Here is a 15,055-nt window from a genome sequence, read left to right on the forward strand (position 1 = left end):
TGCAAGGAGACTTATGGCACTGGTCTCCTGTGCAACAATGCCTACTGGGCCTCCCAGAATATTAAAATCCGGTACTTGGGCAGAGCACAAGGAACTGTTGACCGTTTAGTGTCCGCTGCGCTGTTTACTATTTGAGCCTCTGAGTTTGTTCCTGTATCTGGCACTGTTAAGACAAACGGTGCATTGAAGTATTGGTAAAATGTCTTTGGTCAGACATCAAACCTTACAATGTAGTCTGCCCTTGCCCCCCACCATTTTTCTCTTTCCTGTCAACAGCACAGCCAGCCCAAGTCAGCCAGCGAGAAGTCTCAGCGCAGCAAGAAGTCCAAGGACCCGAAACCGAAGGTGAAAAAACTCAAGTACCACCAATACATTCCCCCAGACCAGAAGCAGGATAAAGGGGAGCTGCCCATGGACTCGTCCTATGCCAAAATCCTCCAGCAGCAGCAGCTCTTCTTGCAGCTACAGATCCTGAACCAGCAGCAGCAGCATTACAACTACCAGACCATCTTGCCTGCTCCACCAAAGTAAGAAATGGTGTTTAAACCTACATTAATAGAATACACCCTTGTATGCTCCTCCGGGGCTCTTTTAAAGATAATCTAAAACCGATATCCTCAGACCATAATATACTTCTTCAGTGGTTAGAGCCATTAATTTTCAGTCAAAATACCTGCAATAATTATATCTGACCGTGCTGCGCTCCATTCGTTTATGAAGGTGCCGTCGAAATACATCACTGATCATCTTAGACTATGCATCATGCTACAAAAGCATTAGAGCAACCTAGCTATACCGATAAAACCTTATCATGCTCCACTCTTGCAGTGCATGTACTTAATACACGCATTCATAATATCAATTTATGCTCTGTCATGTATGCAACTACAAATGACAGACCCTGCTTTGCTTCTTCAGTGCATGAACTACTAACTGTCTACTTCACGAGTGAGATCAGTCTGAATAGACCATGATCCATTCTACTAATGTTTGCGATCACACCTTTGATAACCGCAGACGACGCTCCACTGCTGCAGTGCCTGGAATCTAGTCTAAAGATGCACATTCAACAAAGTCATCAATTCTCCAATCTCGAGGAATCTAAATACAGACCTAATGAAATCCGACGATGCTTTGCTTTTTTTAGTGTTTAAGATTCACAAACTTTGTTCTCTTCTCCATCATGTGTCATCAGTGTACATACATATGCTGATATCAGACTACCCTCCGCTCCTCCGGTTTGAGATTTGGTTTTAATACACTTAAATATAGGGCCATGTTCATATTTACTTTGGTCTCCTCGTGACTATGCTGGCTGTGTTTTTCTTCACAGACCCCCGGGTGAGCAGCAAAGTAGCAATGGCAGCAAAAGCACAACAGTCATGTGTACTCTCTCGACCACTCCTGCTGGTTCTGGCACGCTTTTGAGACAGAACAGCAATACAGCTCCTACAGCAAAGCCTGGACCACTCCCGGCTAACCTGGATGACCTAAAGGTGAGCACTCTCCTGGTGCTGTGACAGGCTTCATGCCACACATTTTATACAGCTCCTATTTTGTATTTATTTTGTTTAGTTGTTTGACTTGGCAATAGCTATTACAGAGAACAGTTTTATTGCCACAGGAGTATTTCAGACACATGCTGTACTTTGAATAGTGTACTAACAATACTGAGCTACACCATTTACAGCTGTTTTGTATATCACCTAAAGTTACACAGTTTACTTAATTACATTGAGCATGTTCATAATTTGAAGATCAGGGAGGTATTTCTTCAGAAGTGTAGGTTAAGCACTCAAACACCGGCTGATCCGCAAACCCTTCATAGTAGACACATCGTTGTCAACCCTTACTTTAGTATCTTCAGAAAATAATGATTTACTTATTGAAAGTGTGATGGGAGCTGTGGCAGTCTAGTAGCCCATTCTGGAATATTTTATTCTGGTCCTGGGGGCTCCAGAACCTGCCAAAATGTCCTCTCCCTTGCCCTCCAATGGTAGCAGTGAACCATCTTTGATCCAAGGGGACAAGGTAGGTTTTCACACTTACCTCTTCTTTTGGCCAACTTATAAAATGATATTGTTGTTTTGCACCCAAAACCTTCTTTTAATTAAGGTAATCCTTTCCAGCAACTCTTCAGTTTTAAGTTGTCCGCACTTAGGCTTTATCAGCGCCAACATAGCTGTTTCTTACTTGCGATGGTACTACCCCAAGAAATCTGTTGTCAAAAGTCTCCATTACGCAATTGGTGTCCTGTTGTGTGGTAGTTTTATTGGCTAAAAAGCTCATTCCTCCAGAGAGGATTCACACAGGGCCGTCAAGTGATTTTCCAGGTCCCTGTGGTCATGCTACAAAAGAGATTTATAGATTTTGAAGCAAGCCTGCTCTCTTTATTAATGACAAGACCGCTAACATGCTGTACAAAAGTAGATTAATATTTAGGTCGGACATGTGTCCACCGTAAGCATAAGGCCACCACCTGCTAGATGTCCCACCAATTGAATAAAGTTAACCTGTACTCACTCCTGGTCACTTGACAAACCACTCAGGTTTAAGTCAAAGGCAATGTGTAAAGTATTTAAGCAGTGCATATAGTCACGCAAAACAAAGTAAAACCCCACAACCACTTCTAAAATAAAGAGAACCCATTTTATGAGAAAAAGTACGAGCAAAATGACCAAAATCCAATAAGAGGAATCCGATTATATGAGTTTTTAAAGATTCTAATGAAAACTGCACCAATGATAGTCTATGGAAATAGTAAACAGGGACCCAGGTGCAATTTGAGGCTGACCTCAGTGGAGTGGTTCGGTTACAAATGGATTGGTCCAGGTGAAAGTCATAAACGTTTCTAAGGCCCAACGCAGAAAGGGTCTTTGTCACTTTTTTAGAAGAATAATCTGGTGCCTGTGAGTGAGGCTCTCAGGGTGTCGTGCAAAGACCAATGTAAAGGTCTAGTTGCCACTGGTCAGCTGGGTATTTTAAGGAAAAGGCCTCTTTGCAGCTTTTTGTCTTTCTATAGCCACACAAGAAGTCAGCCAACTTTTCCTTGGAGTCCACTTCTTTGTCCTTGGTACAAGAGTTAGCAGGTCCATCCTTTGGGGCTTCTCTCAGGTCATAGGTAGCAGGTGTAGTGCTTTTGTAATCCTCTGCAAGTTTAGAAAGTGTTTGAAGGATGCTGCAGCGGGATGCCACATTTCTGCCACTTTATGCCCCAGCCAGTGGGTGTGGGCGTGTCAAGTCTTCAGGATCTTCAGGAGCTGTACCTTCCAGAAGCCCACCTTCCAGCAGCTCCAACTCTGTTTGGAAATCCACAGAGTATCAGAGTGGCTAGATGAAGGGAAGAAAATTGGAAAATGGTCTGTGGGGAAGGAGACCTGTAAAGTAAAATACACTTCACAGCTTATGACAGTAATGAATCATTTGAAATTGAGTAGCTTTTCTCTTAGTAGCACTTCTGTGAAACAGTATAATACGCTAAGAAAGCAATACAAAAAAGTATTTTGTTCCTAGTTTTTAATATGTGTAACTTCACCCTTCCTTGCATACTATACACCCTCATGTTATATTACACTTGGGCTGGCTTACATTAGCTCACAATAATATTTACTGATGACTGCATGTCCATGCAAAAAGATTCTCAAGAATGTGTGATCAACTTCTCACACTTTCGTAAATAGCAGCATTGGGTTGTCTTAACCACAGTTGTCCCAAGAAATGCAGTAGATGGATGGTAAAATCTGTCTTTGTGTCTGAAAGGTGGTCCTACTGTCTTGCACACTAGCAAAACTGTGGATCATTGCAAGCATAAGCAACGTAGACCCTACCAGTCTTTACTCCAATCCACGGCTCAACCAGCCTGCCACCATGGCCCGGCCCAACCAGCCTGCCACCATGGCCCGGCCCGATGACCTGACTTACCTCCTTGCTGCCCAGAAAAGTACACTGGAACTGCCTCGAGATCTTGGTGGTTCCGCTAAGAGGGAGCTTAGGAGTTCTGCCAACCGCACTTTGCAATAACGGGCAGTCTTTTTCTAGCCGCGTGGTCCTTTAAATAGAAACCGATCCAAGATGACCACTGAGAGTTCATGTAGTATTGCGAGCGTTTGGTGATAGCAGCTATCTTGAACTATTCATAACAGATGTCGGCCATCTAAGATTGGTCAAGAATGTTCATAGAAGTATTCATAGAAAGGAAAATGACTGCAGTTCCCATCACCAGCGGGTTCCTTGGAAATGTCACTTCCCACAGGGTTGCTGACAAGTTCTGTCAAACAGGTGAATGTTGCCCTTTACTGTGAGGGTGACATGGGCAATAGACACTTTCATGATAGAGTGACTCCTAGGCCCTCCTGAACCAATGGGGTAAAAGTTTCTGGGGAAAACCCTACCCACATTTTCCACAGTTTCCGTTTGCCCTTCTGCAAGCAATGCCCTTCTCTCTCAGAATCCAAGATGGGAAACGCTTCTTCCCTTGGGCAGACCCTGTGTACCTACCCAGAGGTGTGGCTAGGGTAATGATTAGTCCCCTCCTCTGTGGTTACTCAAAACCAGTTCTAGGCGTGGCTTACTTCCCACTAGCTTTAGTGCCAGCCTGACGAGAGAGGGACAAAAGCTGGGGCATTTCCATGAGTCACCCAACATTTACTGTTCCATTACAGTTAGTTAAGCTCATGGACCCATCGTAACTGGTCTTCATGCCAGGGGAATAAAACACTTCCACTCCCAGGCCATTGTCTCTTTTCTGGGAGCAGTTTTCACACATCTTTCACTCCTAACTTAGGCGGAGTACAGGCTGCGCAAATTAGCCTGCAGCGGCTTCAAACAGAGTAAAGCTAACTTTTTGAAAGTACATTTCTAATATATTTAGTATGAATTCGACTTCACCATTAGATTAGATATTTATTAAATATAAAAATACGTTTTGAATGGAGTCTGTAGCTGGTACAAGTCAAAAGTTATAGATTTAAGAATATAATTCATATTTTGACTTTTTCTAGGCACAAGTTACTGCCTGACCAGTGACAGTGTTGTTTTAGTTCTAGTCTCTGGAGGAACATGGTTTTTCCAATCTAACACTTTCCGCTTTTAAATGTGATGCACCCTATTTTTTGGGCCGCAAGGTGTGCTTAGGAGTGACTAATTTTATTTTTTGAATCTGCTTTTCCCACCTGTCAAACTGATGATTTTGACATGTCTGGGCAGCAGGGTTCACTGCTGCCATCATGCTACACAGGGAAGGGCTGAAGCCATGTTTTCACTGCCACTGTAGTGGATGTTATAATACTTATTGCAGTCCTTGAGTGGCAATTACTTTGCCATGCCATGGGGGCATTTGGGAACCATATACTATGGCCTTAGAGAAAAGTTAAATGTACCAATTATGTTTTAAACAATTTCACTATGTTTTAGAGGTCACAGCATATGCACTGGGTACTGGATAGGCATGTTCCAGTGTTGGAGTTCCAGATTATCAGCAAAAAATGAAAAACTGGGGATGACCACCCAAAAAGAGGTCAACTTGCAACAGCGGTCATGCCACTAAATTGCCCCAGATTTTGAAGTGGCCATGTTTTCTTTTTCGCTGGAGGATTCGTTTTGTTTTTATACTTAAAAAACAGTGCTTATTTTACAATCTGCCCTGCAAAAAATATCTCACATGCCTACATACACCCTTTGTTATGGCATCACTGGCTTCATGTTTCATTGGTAGTTATAGGAAACTAGAATTTTGCTGCAGTTGTCCCCCACTCTTTGACCCCGTTTAGAACTACTGGGTTCTGGTTTTCAACTCTGACAGTGCACTGAGGCATGCTGACCAGACCTCCGTGCCAATGCTCTTTCCCCTAAAATAAGTAAAGTCTAATTTTAATCCAGTTTGCATGGACTTTAGCACCCCTATAAGTCCCTAGTAAATGGAACCCCTGGAACCTAGGGCATTAGTACTAAAGAGGGTCACTAAGAGCTGCAGCATGTCTTATGCCTCCCTAAGGGACTCCAACACAAACTGCATGCAGGTTGCCATTGAAAACTGCATGTTATGGTGCAAGCCAAGAGTGAAAAGACAACATGGCCACTGGTCATTACTAGTTCCCCAGCTACATTATGGCTTCACTGAAAATGTTTGTGTTTGTTATCAAAAACCTTGTCTTACTAAATCTAGTATGGCATCAGTACAGGTTTATTATGACATGCATCCAGAGGGCACCTTATAGGTGCCCTTGAAACCTTACTAGTCTTCTAGTGTGCTGAATGACTGGATTCTTTTGCCTGCCACCGCAGACACATTTCTGATCCCCTGCTGGTGAGAGCTCATGTTCTCAGGAGGTCAGGAACAATGCCTGCCCTGTCAGGAGGTGTTATCACCTCCTCCAGCAGGATGGCTAGTGAATCTGCATACCAAGGCCAGAGGCCTCAAAGCCCTGCCATCTTTGATATGCAACCCAGGCTTCCCCAAGATCTGGAAATGCCAACCCCCCGCCCTGAGGCCCATCTGGTACCAGGTCAGGTGGGAAATTAGTTATGCAAGGAGTCGCTTTTCACCTCCAGGCTAGTCACACCGCTAAGGTGGGCCGCCTGGAGTGAACACAAAAATTAGGATTTCATTATCTTGGTTGTGGTGAAATTAGGAACTCTGGGACAGGGTTCTGCCCACTCCCCACAGGAAGTAGTCATATATGGGGTGGAGTGACCACAAGGATCAGTAGCCCATTGGCTGCTATCCTTCACTTCCCTTAACACCCTTAAGTTCCGTATTTAGGTGCCCCTTGGCACCAGGAACTCAGATTCACCTGACAAAAAGAGGAGGACTAAGAAGAGCTGAAGAAGCGAGAACTGGGGACTACCGGTGGACTTTGGCACCAAATCATGCCTGCCTGCTCCCCTCCCGACAGTCACGACAACCCAACTCATCCTGCAGCTGTGCATACTCCAAAAGCCTTGGAGGGCCACCTGCACTTCACCAAACCGCCAGAATATCCCTTGAAGTGGAGGAGCCACTTCCTGCAACCTGCAGGCACTGGCTGCAATGGACGGATAACCATTCTGCTGACCACCTAGTCCATCGGTGCAGCAGCCGTCCAGGAGGAAGTCACTGTGCTCCCAGAGATCCGATCCTTCTCCCCACCATGTTCGAAGATGCCAGGAGCCCGTTGGCACCAATACCCAGGGTACTGGACCCCTTGCTGCAAACAACCCTTGTTTGAAGTCCGATCAGGACTCCAACACTGCCAAGACCGACAATCTGATAAGGGATGTCCGCATCGCAGAGGCCAGCACTGAGAACCAAAAGCACATTTAACGTACAATAACAGCTGACCAAAACCCTCTGCATCTGAGCGCCCCAGCCCAGGTCCATGAACACCGACTGTGCCTCCCTGCTCCCAAGACCCTCATTAACTGAGGCTCCCCTTGGGAGCTCCTTGACTTGTCCCCAAACTTCCCAACACCCCCTTCAGCAGACTGTTTCTAGGTGACCCCATCCCCTTTGCTGTACTGCACAAGGCTACCAATCCATCCAGCACCTCTGAACCTGGATACTACAGGGCAGGTAAAGCCAACCTGCTTGTGGATCTTGTGACTTTGACCCCCTAACACCTTAAGACCTAAAAGGGACCCCCGAAATATAATTACAAGCACCTGTATGCAGTATATGTTTCTTTCTACATGGGAAAACATTACCTCGTAAAAATGCATTTATGTGACAATTTTACTTTACTTGCCTGTAAAACATGATAACTTGAAAAGTACTTACCCAATTACGAAACTCTTGGTGTTGAAAATTATATAAAAATACCTGTTATTCTTTCTAGAGGTGGTCCCGAGTTTCTTCTTGAGTGTGTGTCTCATTTATTGACTCTGTGTTCTACAAATGCTTAATACTACCCCCTGATAAGCCTAAACTCCTCGCCCATTCTACCACAAAAGAGAGCATTTAAGATTATTAATTTAAGCCATGTAAGCCAATAAGCGTTGTCTAGAGTACTTTCTACACAGTGTACCTCATTTTCGTACATTACATACAACGTCAACTTCCTACAGTAGAGATCTACTGAATTAACATTAGGTGCTAGGAAATGGCTACAGATTGGATGCTCAGTACAGTTAGGCCATTAAAAAAGGTTTCTTACTGTGCATCTGCAGTTTCTGTTAAAAATGGTTCTCTGTTGCTTGATCTTTCTTTACATGCTTGAATTATTATCTGATGCCTGGCAACTAATTGTTAGCAGAGTTTTAAACTTATACAGCAAAATAACATTGAAATAGCACTAAACTACAGGTAACTTGTCCACCTCACTATATGACCCAAGCTCCAAAGAGGCTCGTGACTTCAAACCACCTGAGAAGTTATGTAGTAAGCTGGCTCTGTATATACTATATCAAAATGAGATATAGTGTGCACAGAGTCCAGTAAGTCCCCAAACGTAGAGCAGAGAATAAAGTAGATAATACCTTACTCTTAATTTAGTGGTAGCTGGGCGGAGCAGTAAGGCTTATCAGACGGTATTGAGAAAGCATTCGTTGTACATACTCATTCAAGGCAGGAACATACACTCAATGACTAACTCCAGGCCAATGTTTGTAAAAATATTACTTTAGTTACTTTTATTTTTAGGAACCAAGTAGACCTCAGTTACAAATAAGTAGGCTTTTTCAGAAATGCAGTGCTTTCAAGATACAGTTGGCAAATGTTTGCATAAGCATTAAAAATACTTTACGTGTGCATAAAATACTTTTCAAGGTCAAAGACATACTTTGTATTCTCAGAATCAACACTTGGTGCAATACATGGAGAAACCATAGCAATACTATGGGAGGAAAGAAATGGTAAGTAATTTCAGGTAAGCACTCGACTTACAAGTTCAGTCTTCGGAGGGTTTCACCAACACTGGGCAAGGGTCAGACCAAGGTACATACGGCACCACCAGCGGCACTAGGGCAGTCGCGTGCAGCGGTCACTGAGCCCAATGGTAGCCTATGGGAACTGGGCCACCTCGAAGAGGCACCGGTTGCTGGTAAGTACCCGCAGCTCAGGGGGTTAATGTCAGCACTGTAGGGGCCAACATGCGGCAGGGTACAAAGGAGGCTTCGGGTGCCCTGTAGGAATAAATGGAGATCCTTGATCAGAGACAAAGATTGCAGGCTCTGTCCAGAAGGCTGGCTGAAGGAATCCAACGACTGGAGAGGTGATTTGGATAGTGGGAGGATGCCCGGACACAGTCTGGTTGGCACCAGTTGCGGTCGGGGGGGGGGGGGGTCTGCAGGTTTTGTAGGGAAGTTCAGGAGAGGTCGTCCAATGCTGGATCCCAGGTCAGTATCGCTGGGAAGAGGTCACTGGGTTGGTGGGCCACCTGGAGTCGGGCATGGGCGACTAGTGCAGAGTGGTGAGGTCTCGCGGTCCTTGTTGAAGGTTGCTGTTGCTGGACAAATCCGGTGTCCACTAGTCAGTCTTTATTGAAGGTGGCTTTGGTCTTTGCAGTTACTGGAGAGTTGCTGGCCGCTTGACACACTGATTTCTTTGAATAGGGTCGCTGGAGGAGGAGACAGGCTGGTAGTGCTGGGGCCAAGTCAGTGTTCGTCGTCTTCTCCACTGGTGCACAGCTCTTCAGTCCTTCTTCGCAGGTTGTCAAATCTGAGGAACAAGGTTCAAGGGAGCCCTTAAATACTAAATTTAATGGTGTTACTGAGTTTGGAGCGCTCTAGCCAATGACTACTGTCCTCTAGGGTGACTACACGCTGCAGGTGCCCCCTGCCTTTGGGGAGAGGGGCACATCCCTATTGGTGCTATTTCTCCATCCAAGGTGGAGAATTCTCAATAGAGGGGTTCACCTCCGCTCCTGGCCACCCTCTTAGTGTGCCAAGCTAAGTTTGACAGTCCTACTCTGCCTACTAATTTTCCCACTTATCCTACCACCTAAAAGTCTGGCTGGGACAGTGGGATGAGCATCTCCACTTGTTGATGCTGCTCAAATCAGCATAACACAAAGTGAGAGGCTTTAAGGCTCACCATCAAGTGTTGTTGTTCCAGCAAGGGGGATTTTGAAAGTACCTCCACTCAGAGCAGGCTTTGCTCCTGATCTCCGAGAGCACAAAGGCTCTCACCCCATGAGGTAACAAACCAGTCTGTTAGTGGCTGGCTGGCAGGAACCAGTCAGCCAATACACTAGAAGTTGGTTGTTTTTCAGGGGGCATCTCCAACATGCCCTCTGGGTGCATTTTATAATAAATCCTACACTGGCATCAGTCTGGGTTTATTACGCTGAGACGTTTCATACCAAACTTCTCAATCTTTAGTGAAGCCATTATGGAGCTGTGGAGTTTGTGTTGACAAACTTCCAGCCCATGTACTCAAAACAGCTTCACTGCACTTGCAGTGTCCAAGAAAGGGCTCAGACACTGTAGTGGCCTACTGCTCATGCAGCTATGCCCTCACCTGTGGTATAGTGCACCCTGCCTTAGGGCTGTAAGGCCTTCCAGAGCGGCGACTTACCTATGCCACTGGCCGTGGTATATAGGAATGGCACCCAGGAATGTGTGCCATGTTGACTCTTTTTTACTTTAACTACACCACAACACATAGCCTGCAATGGCAGGGTGTATGTGTTTGGTGTGGGGTCCTTGATGGTGGCACAATACATGCTGAATTCCTTAAGGGACCCTCGCCGGTCACAAGGCCCTTGGTACCACTGGTACCTTTTACACAGGACTTATATGTGGGTCAGAGGTGTGCCAATTGTGGAAACAATGGTACAGGTTGGGGAAAGAACACTGGCACTGGGAACCTGAGTGGCAGGAACTCAGTGCACACTCTGTCAAAGTGCATCAGAAATCTTGCAAAAGTGTGTGTGCGGAGGGGGGTACTGTAACAGAAACCCACTTTCCTACAAGTTAAAACTCCGCTTGTATTCCACGGTTCCTTGACACGAAGAAATCTTGGGGGCTCTGTTCTCTTCTGCTCCAAGTTGTTATTGGTCAGTGGTCTACTGGGTACCTCTTGTCATCTTCGGTTGTTGGAGGTAGGCAGGTTCTGCCACTTTTGTGCATGTATGACTGAGCCATGGTGGCATCATGTGCAATGGTCGGTGCTTCTTCTAACAATAGGTCTTTCTTCAACCTTTGTTCTTCTTGTATTTAAAGGAATATTTATTCAGAAAACCCCAAACTAAATGTATTTACTGTGTGCACAAAAGATTACAAGGTCACAAATATTTCTAATACATTCAGCCCTGAGACTCTCAATGCAGGTAGGGTCCCCTTCTTCGTGCTATACAGTCTGTTTCCCTTGACAAGGAATCAGTTGATTGTCTTCATGCTTTCTTCTACTAAGACAAGGAAGCGCGAATAAAAACTCATAAGGCCTAAGGAATTGATCAACTCCTTTTTGGAGACTCTTATTACCCTCACTATAAAAATCTGTGTGCAGACTCCTCGTTGCTGTGTTTCTCTGATAGACAAATAATAATAAAGAATCCAGGCCTTCGGTAACCTTGGAGTCCTCTTCCTTCTCCACAGATCTTGTTCCTCTGTCGACGATGGCCCTGTTGATGACTTCCTCAAACAAGGGTAAGCATCACTGATTATCAGCATCAATAATGAAGAATCTGCCGACATATAGTACACTGTTGTTGGCTTCTTCAAGGATAAGTGCTTCGATGATTGACGGACAGCCCTCTTCGTCCACTAACTCGAGTCTGCCTCTGCCGACCCATCCATTGACATAGTCTGTCTCATTGATGACAAAGACCATCCTATCAACAACCTCTCTTTTTGATCACACTTCTTCATCAGCAACCTTAGTTGACTACTTTGTGGTTGACCTTATAGTTGACAGCCACATCAACAACTCTTATCTGTGTTCTACTTTAGAGCGGTTTTTCAGTACCTATAAGATTGTTGCCTTATGTGCCTTCCACCAGAATCACCCCAGCACCACTTCCACGAATTTGAGATGATTCTTCTTCATCATGTCGGAGTGAATGTGAATTCAGTGACCTTCCCATTAAGGGCAGTTACAGCAGGTTCTTTTTTTTTGTCCGAATATGATAACTTGTAATGTCACTCTTGTTCCAGCAGAGTGTCCTTATTATTATGATATACATTATAAACCTGATAGTTTCAAAGAGGAATAGAACTACAAAGAAACTTTTCAGTGTGACAGGTGGTGTCCCTGTAGGTAGGCACCCAGATCCCCACAAGTACCAGCGGTGCTGGTCCCTATGGATTGATTGAACTTCATGAAGGGACTGATGCCAAACTTTCTGTAACCAATTGTCTCCTTCAGCACAATTTATTTAACTGTCTCAATCACATCTGTTGGCTATTCCTTCTCATCCAGATAAACCCCCAAATGGCAAGTCCGGAGGACTTGTCTACATTACTCCACCAATTGTGGCACAACATTGCCTGTTTTGACAAAGGTGCAAGATGATTGTTGGTAATAGGCTAAATCTGTTCTTTAAGAGTATACTTCTTCAGCCCCTGTATATGCGTGTCTTGATGCCTCATATACTGGATTTCGCCATTTAGGGACATGAGCTGTTCCACGATGATGTAACTGTCCCCAAAGTGCATCCTTCTGTCCTGAGGATCCAATTTAGACTGCTAAACGAGCCTTTTGATGGGCAACACTTATTTGAAAAGCATGCAGATGGTGGCAACCAAACAGTTATTGGTACTGCAAGCTCTTTTTATTTACTTCAATGTAAGCAGAATTATTCATACCACAAACACAAATTTGTTTTAAAAAGTTCCTATCAGCTTGGATGGTCGGGAAATTTCCATCCATACTAACTAGATTTCTACTTACAATCTCAGTCCACATCACAGTACGGAAGACAACAAACAAGAGGCCGCTGCCAGTGCAGGCATAAAGGTGCATCATTCAAGAGGGACTAGAATCAGGCCTGCACATATGACTTTTGAGGTAGCCTCATTTTCCATGCCAGCAGGGGATTATTGCTTGCTTTGTGGTGTCAAATTACATATGATCGCAGAGTATTTGGTATCATATCGCATGGAAACATGATAGAATTGTGTTTCTAAGCTGCCATCAAAACCCCAAAGGATGGAAGATCATCTACATCTAGAATTTCTGCAATCAGAAATTTGAGTATTTTACAAGTCTGTGATAGTCCGCTCGAACATCCTATGACATTGATGCTTCTACTCTAAGTTTTTCTTTATTCACAAAAGGTCAGCGGAGTGCCGCTATATGTTGTACTGTCCAGTGCTGAATAAGTTCTTGAAGCAGCAAAGTTTCAGAATGGTTTTCACTTTTAGCCATCTTTCAGTTTATCAATCACAAGACTTCTGGCATCAATCGATACATAGGATGCTTACTTCCTCATTCACAAGTACCTTTGAAGATACCTATTTTTTTATTGTAGATTGCCAGCATTACCAATTCAGGCTAATGCCGTTTGACCTCACATTAACACCCCTTGTGTTCACAAAGTTCCTAGCAAACGCCGCAACACATCTGTGACCTCGAAGGGAGTGAGAGTTGTTCAATACCTGGATGACTGACTTACCCATTCCACTTAATTTTAGCAAGCAACCAGATGGGGGAGCTTGCCACTGAATTTGTTAAAATACTTAGACTCACTCTCAACAAAAAGAAATCAGTTCCCTTTGCAAATGCTTCATCTGAAGAAAAGGTGAAAGACGGATAAAGTGTGTGTAGTGAAACACAGTACAGGAAATACAAGATATTTTTTGAGGGGACGGGTAGGTGATGTCAACTTGCGTTCCCTTGATTCCACAATTTCTCGTGTGGATGAGGCTGCTCCAGGAACAGTTAAACTTACCGTTGAAGCAAGTCACAGTACAAAGGCACAAATCGTTTACAGGACCTTTCAACTGTTGATCTCTGGACTGCTCAAAAACAGTTTTCTATTTAAACATTCTGGAATTACGACTTTACCTGAAGACATTCTGGCCACTTTTCTGTCCTCAATGTGCCTGCTGTGTACTATATCAAGACAGAACAAAATCTCAAAGGCTGTCTCCAGAAATCCAGATCCTTTAGCCACTGGGATCCAAAGCACAAAAACATACTGACATTGTGTAGGAAGCTGACTCTGTGTATAATATTATCAGTAGGGGGTAATACGGTGCACAGAGTCCAGGGGTTCCTCAAACGTGCACAGGGCTCAATTCAAAACCCAAAGTGCTCTATTAGTGGTAGTGTGGGCGAGCAGCCTTGGGCCTAACACAGAGGAATGTAAGACATTAATTGCACAAACATGATCAATAAAAGACACACGACTGAAGAGGGCGATCCTGACCAATTAAATAAAATTATACTTGGTAATTTGTATGAAGACCCAGGTCTTCGTAATAAGGTAAGTATGTTTTTTATCAAAAATACTGTTCTCTTTCAAAAATCGACACTTAGAAACCTTTTCACACTATCCAATGTAATCCTATAGGGAAACAATATTGCGGTTAATCAGGTGAGCATCGAACTTAACAATTTCAGTCTTCAGAGCCTAAGGTCAGCAAGGGCCAGGGGTCAAGTAAAACCAGTGGCACATTGGGCAGCTGGGTGCAGAGGTCAAAATCAGAGGTCGACTCAATGCTTTCCAATGGAGACAGGGGCACCTGGAACCTCACTGCTTGCAGGTAAATAAATCGGTAGCAGGGGGGCAAGTTGTGGGGGTTATCACAAGCATGTGGGGACACAAAGCAGCACCAAACATGCATCGCCGGCAGCACAGGGGAGGTTGGGTGCAGGGTGCAAGTTCGACGACAGGTGTCCAATATTTTTCATTGTGGGTTTTCCTGACAGCAGGAGTATGCAGGCATGGCACTGGAGGTTGCAGGGGGAAGACCAACGACAGCAGAGGTGAGTTGGAATGGTGCAGGTCGTAGGGACACAGTACGTTCAGCTGACCAAGGCTCAGGGATTTCGGGTGCTGGGATGCCTTTGGGTGTCGGAATCTTCTGTTCGAGGCATGTGGGCTGCTGAATTCATATCTGTGCATAGATCGCCGCCTAGTGTTGGGTCCGGATGATTGCACCTTGTTGTCCTGGAAGAGTCTTTGAAGTATCACAA

General features: G+C 44.5%; 1 protein-coding gene across 2 annotated transcripts in view; it reads left to right on the forward strand.

Annotated features, from left to right (window-relative positions):
• MRTFA (myocardin related transcription factor A) overlaps positions 1–15,055 on the forward strand; it is a 287,728-nt gene that overhangs the window by 205,181 nt on the left and 67,492 nt on the right. For both annotated transcript variants that reach the window (XM_078640591.1, XM_078640585.1), the window contains exons 10-11: positions 277–527; positions 1,334–1,496. In XM_078640591.1, the coding sequence (XP_078496717.1) occupies positions 277–527; positions 1,334–1,496 (414 nt within the window). The remainder of the gene's footprint in view (positions 1–276; positions 528–1,333; positions 1,497–15,055) is intronic.

The sequence above is a fragment of the Lissotriton helveticus genome, chromosome 1_1, assembly GCF_964261635.1.
Source record: "Lissotriton helveticus chromosome 1_1, aLisHel1.1, whole genome shotgun sequence".
Lineage (NCBI taxonomy): Eukaryota > Metazoa > Chordata > Amphibia > Caudata > Salamandridae > Lissotriton > Lissotriton helveticus.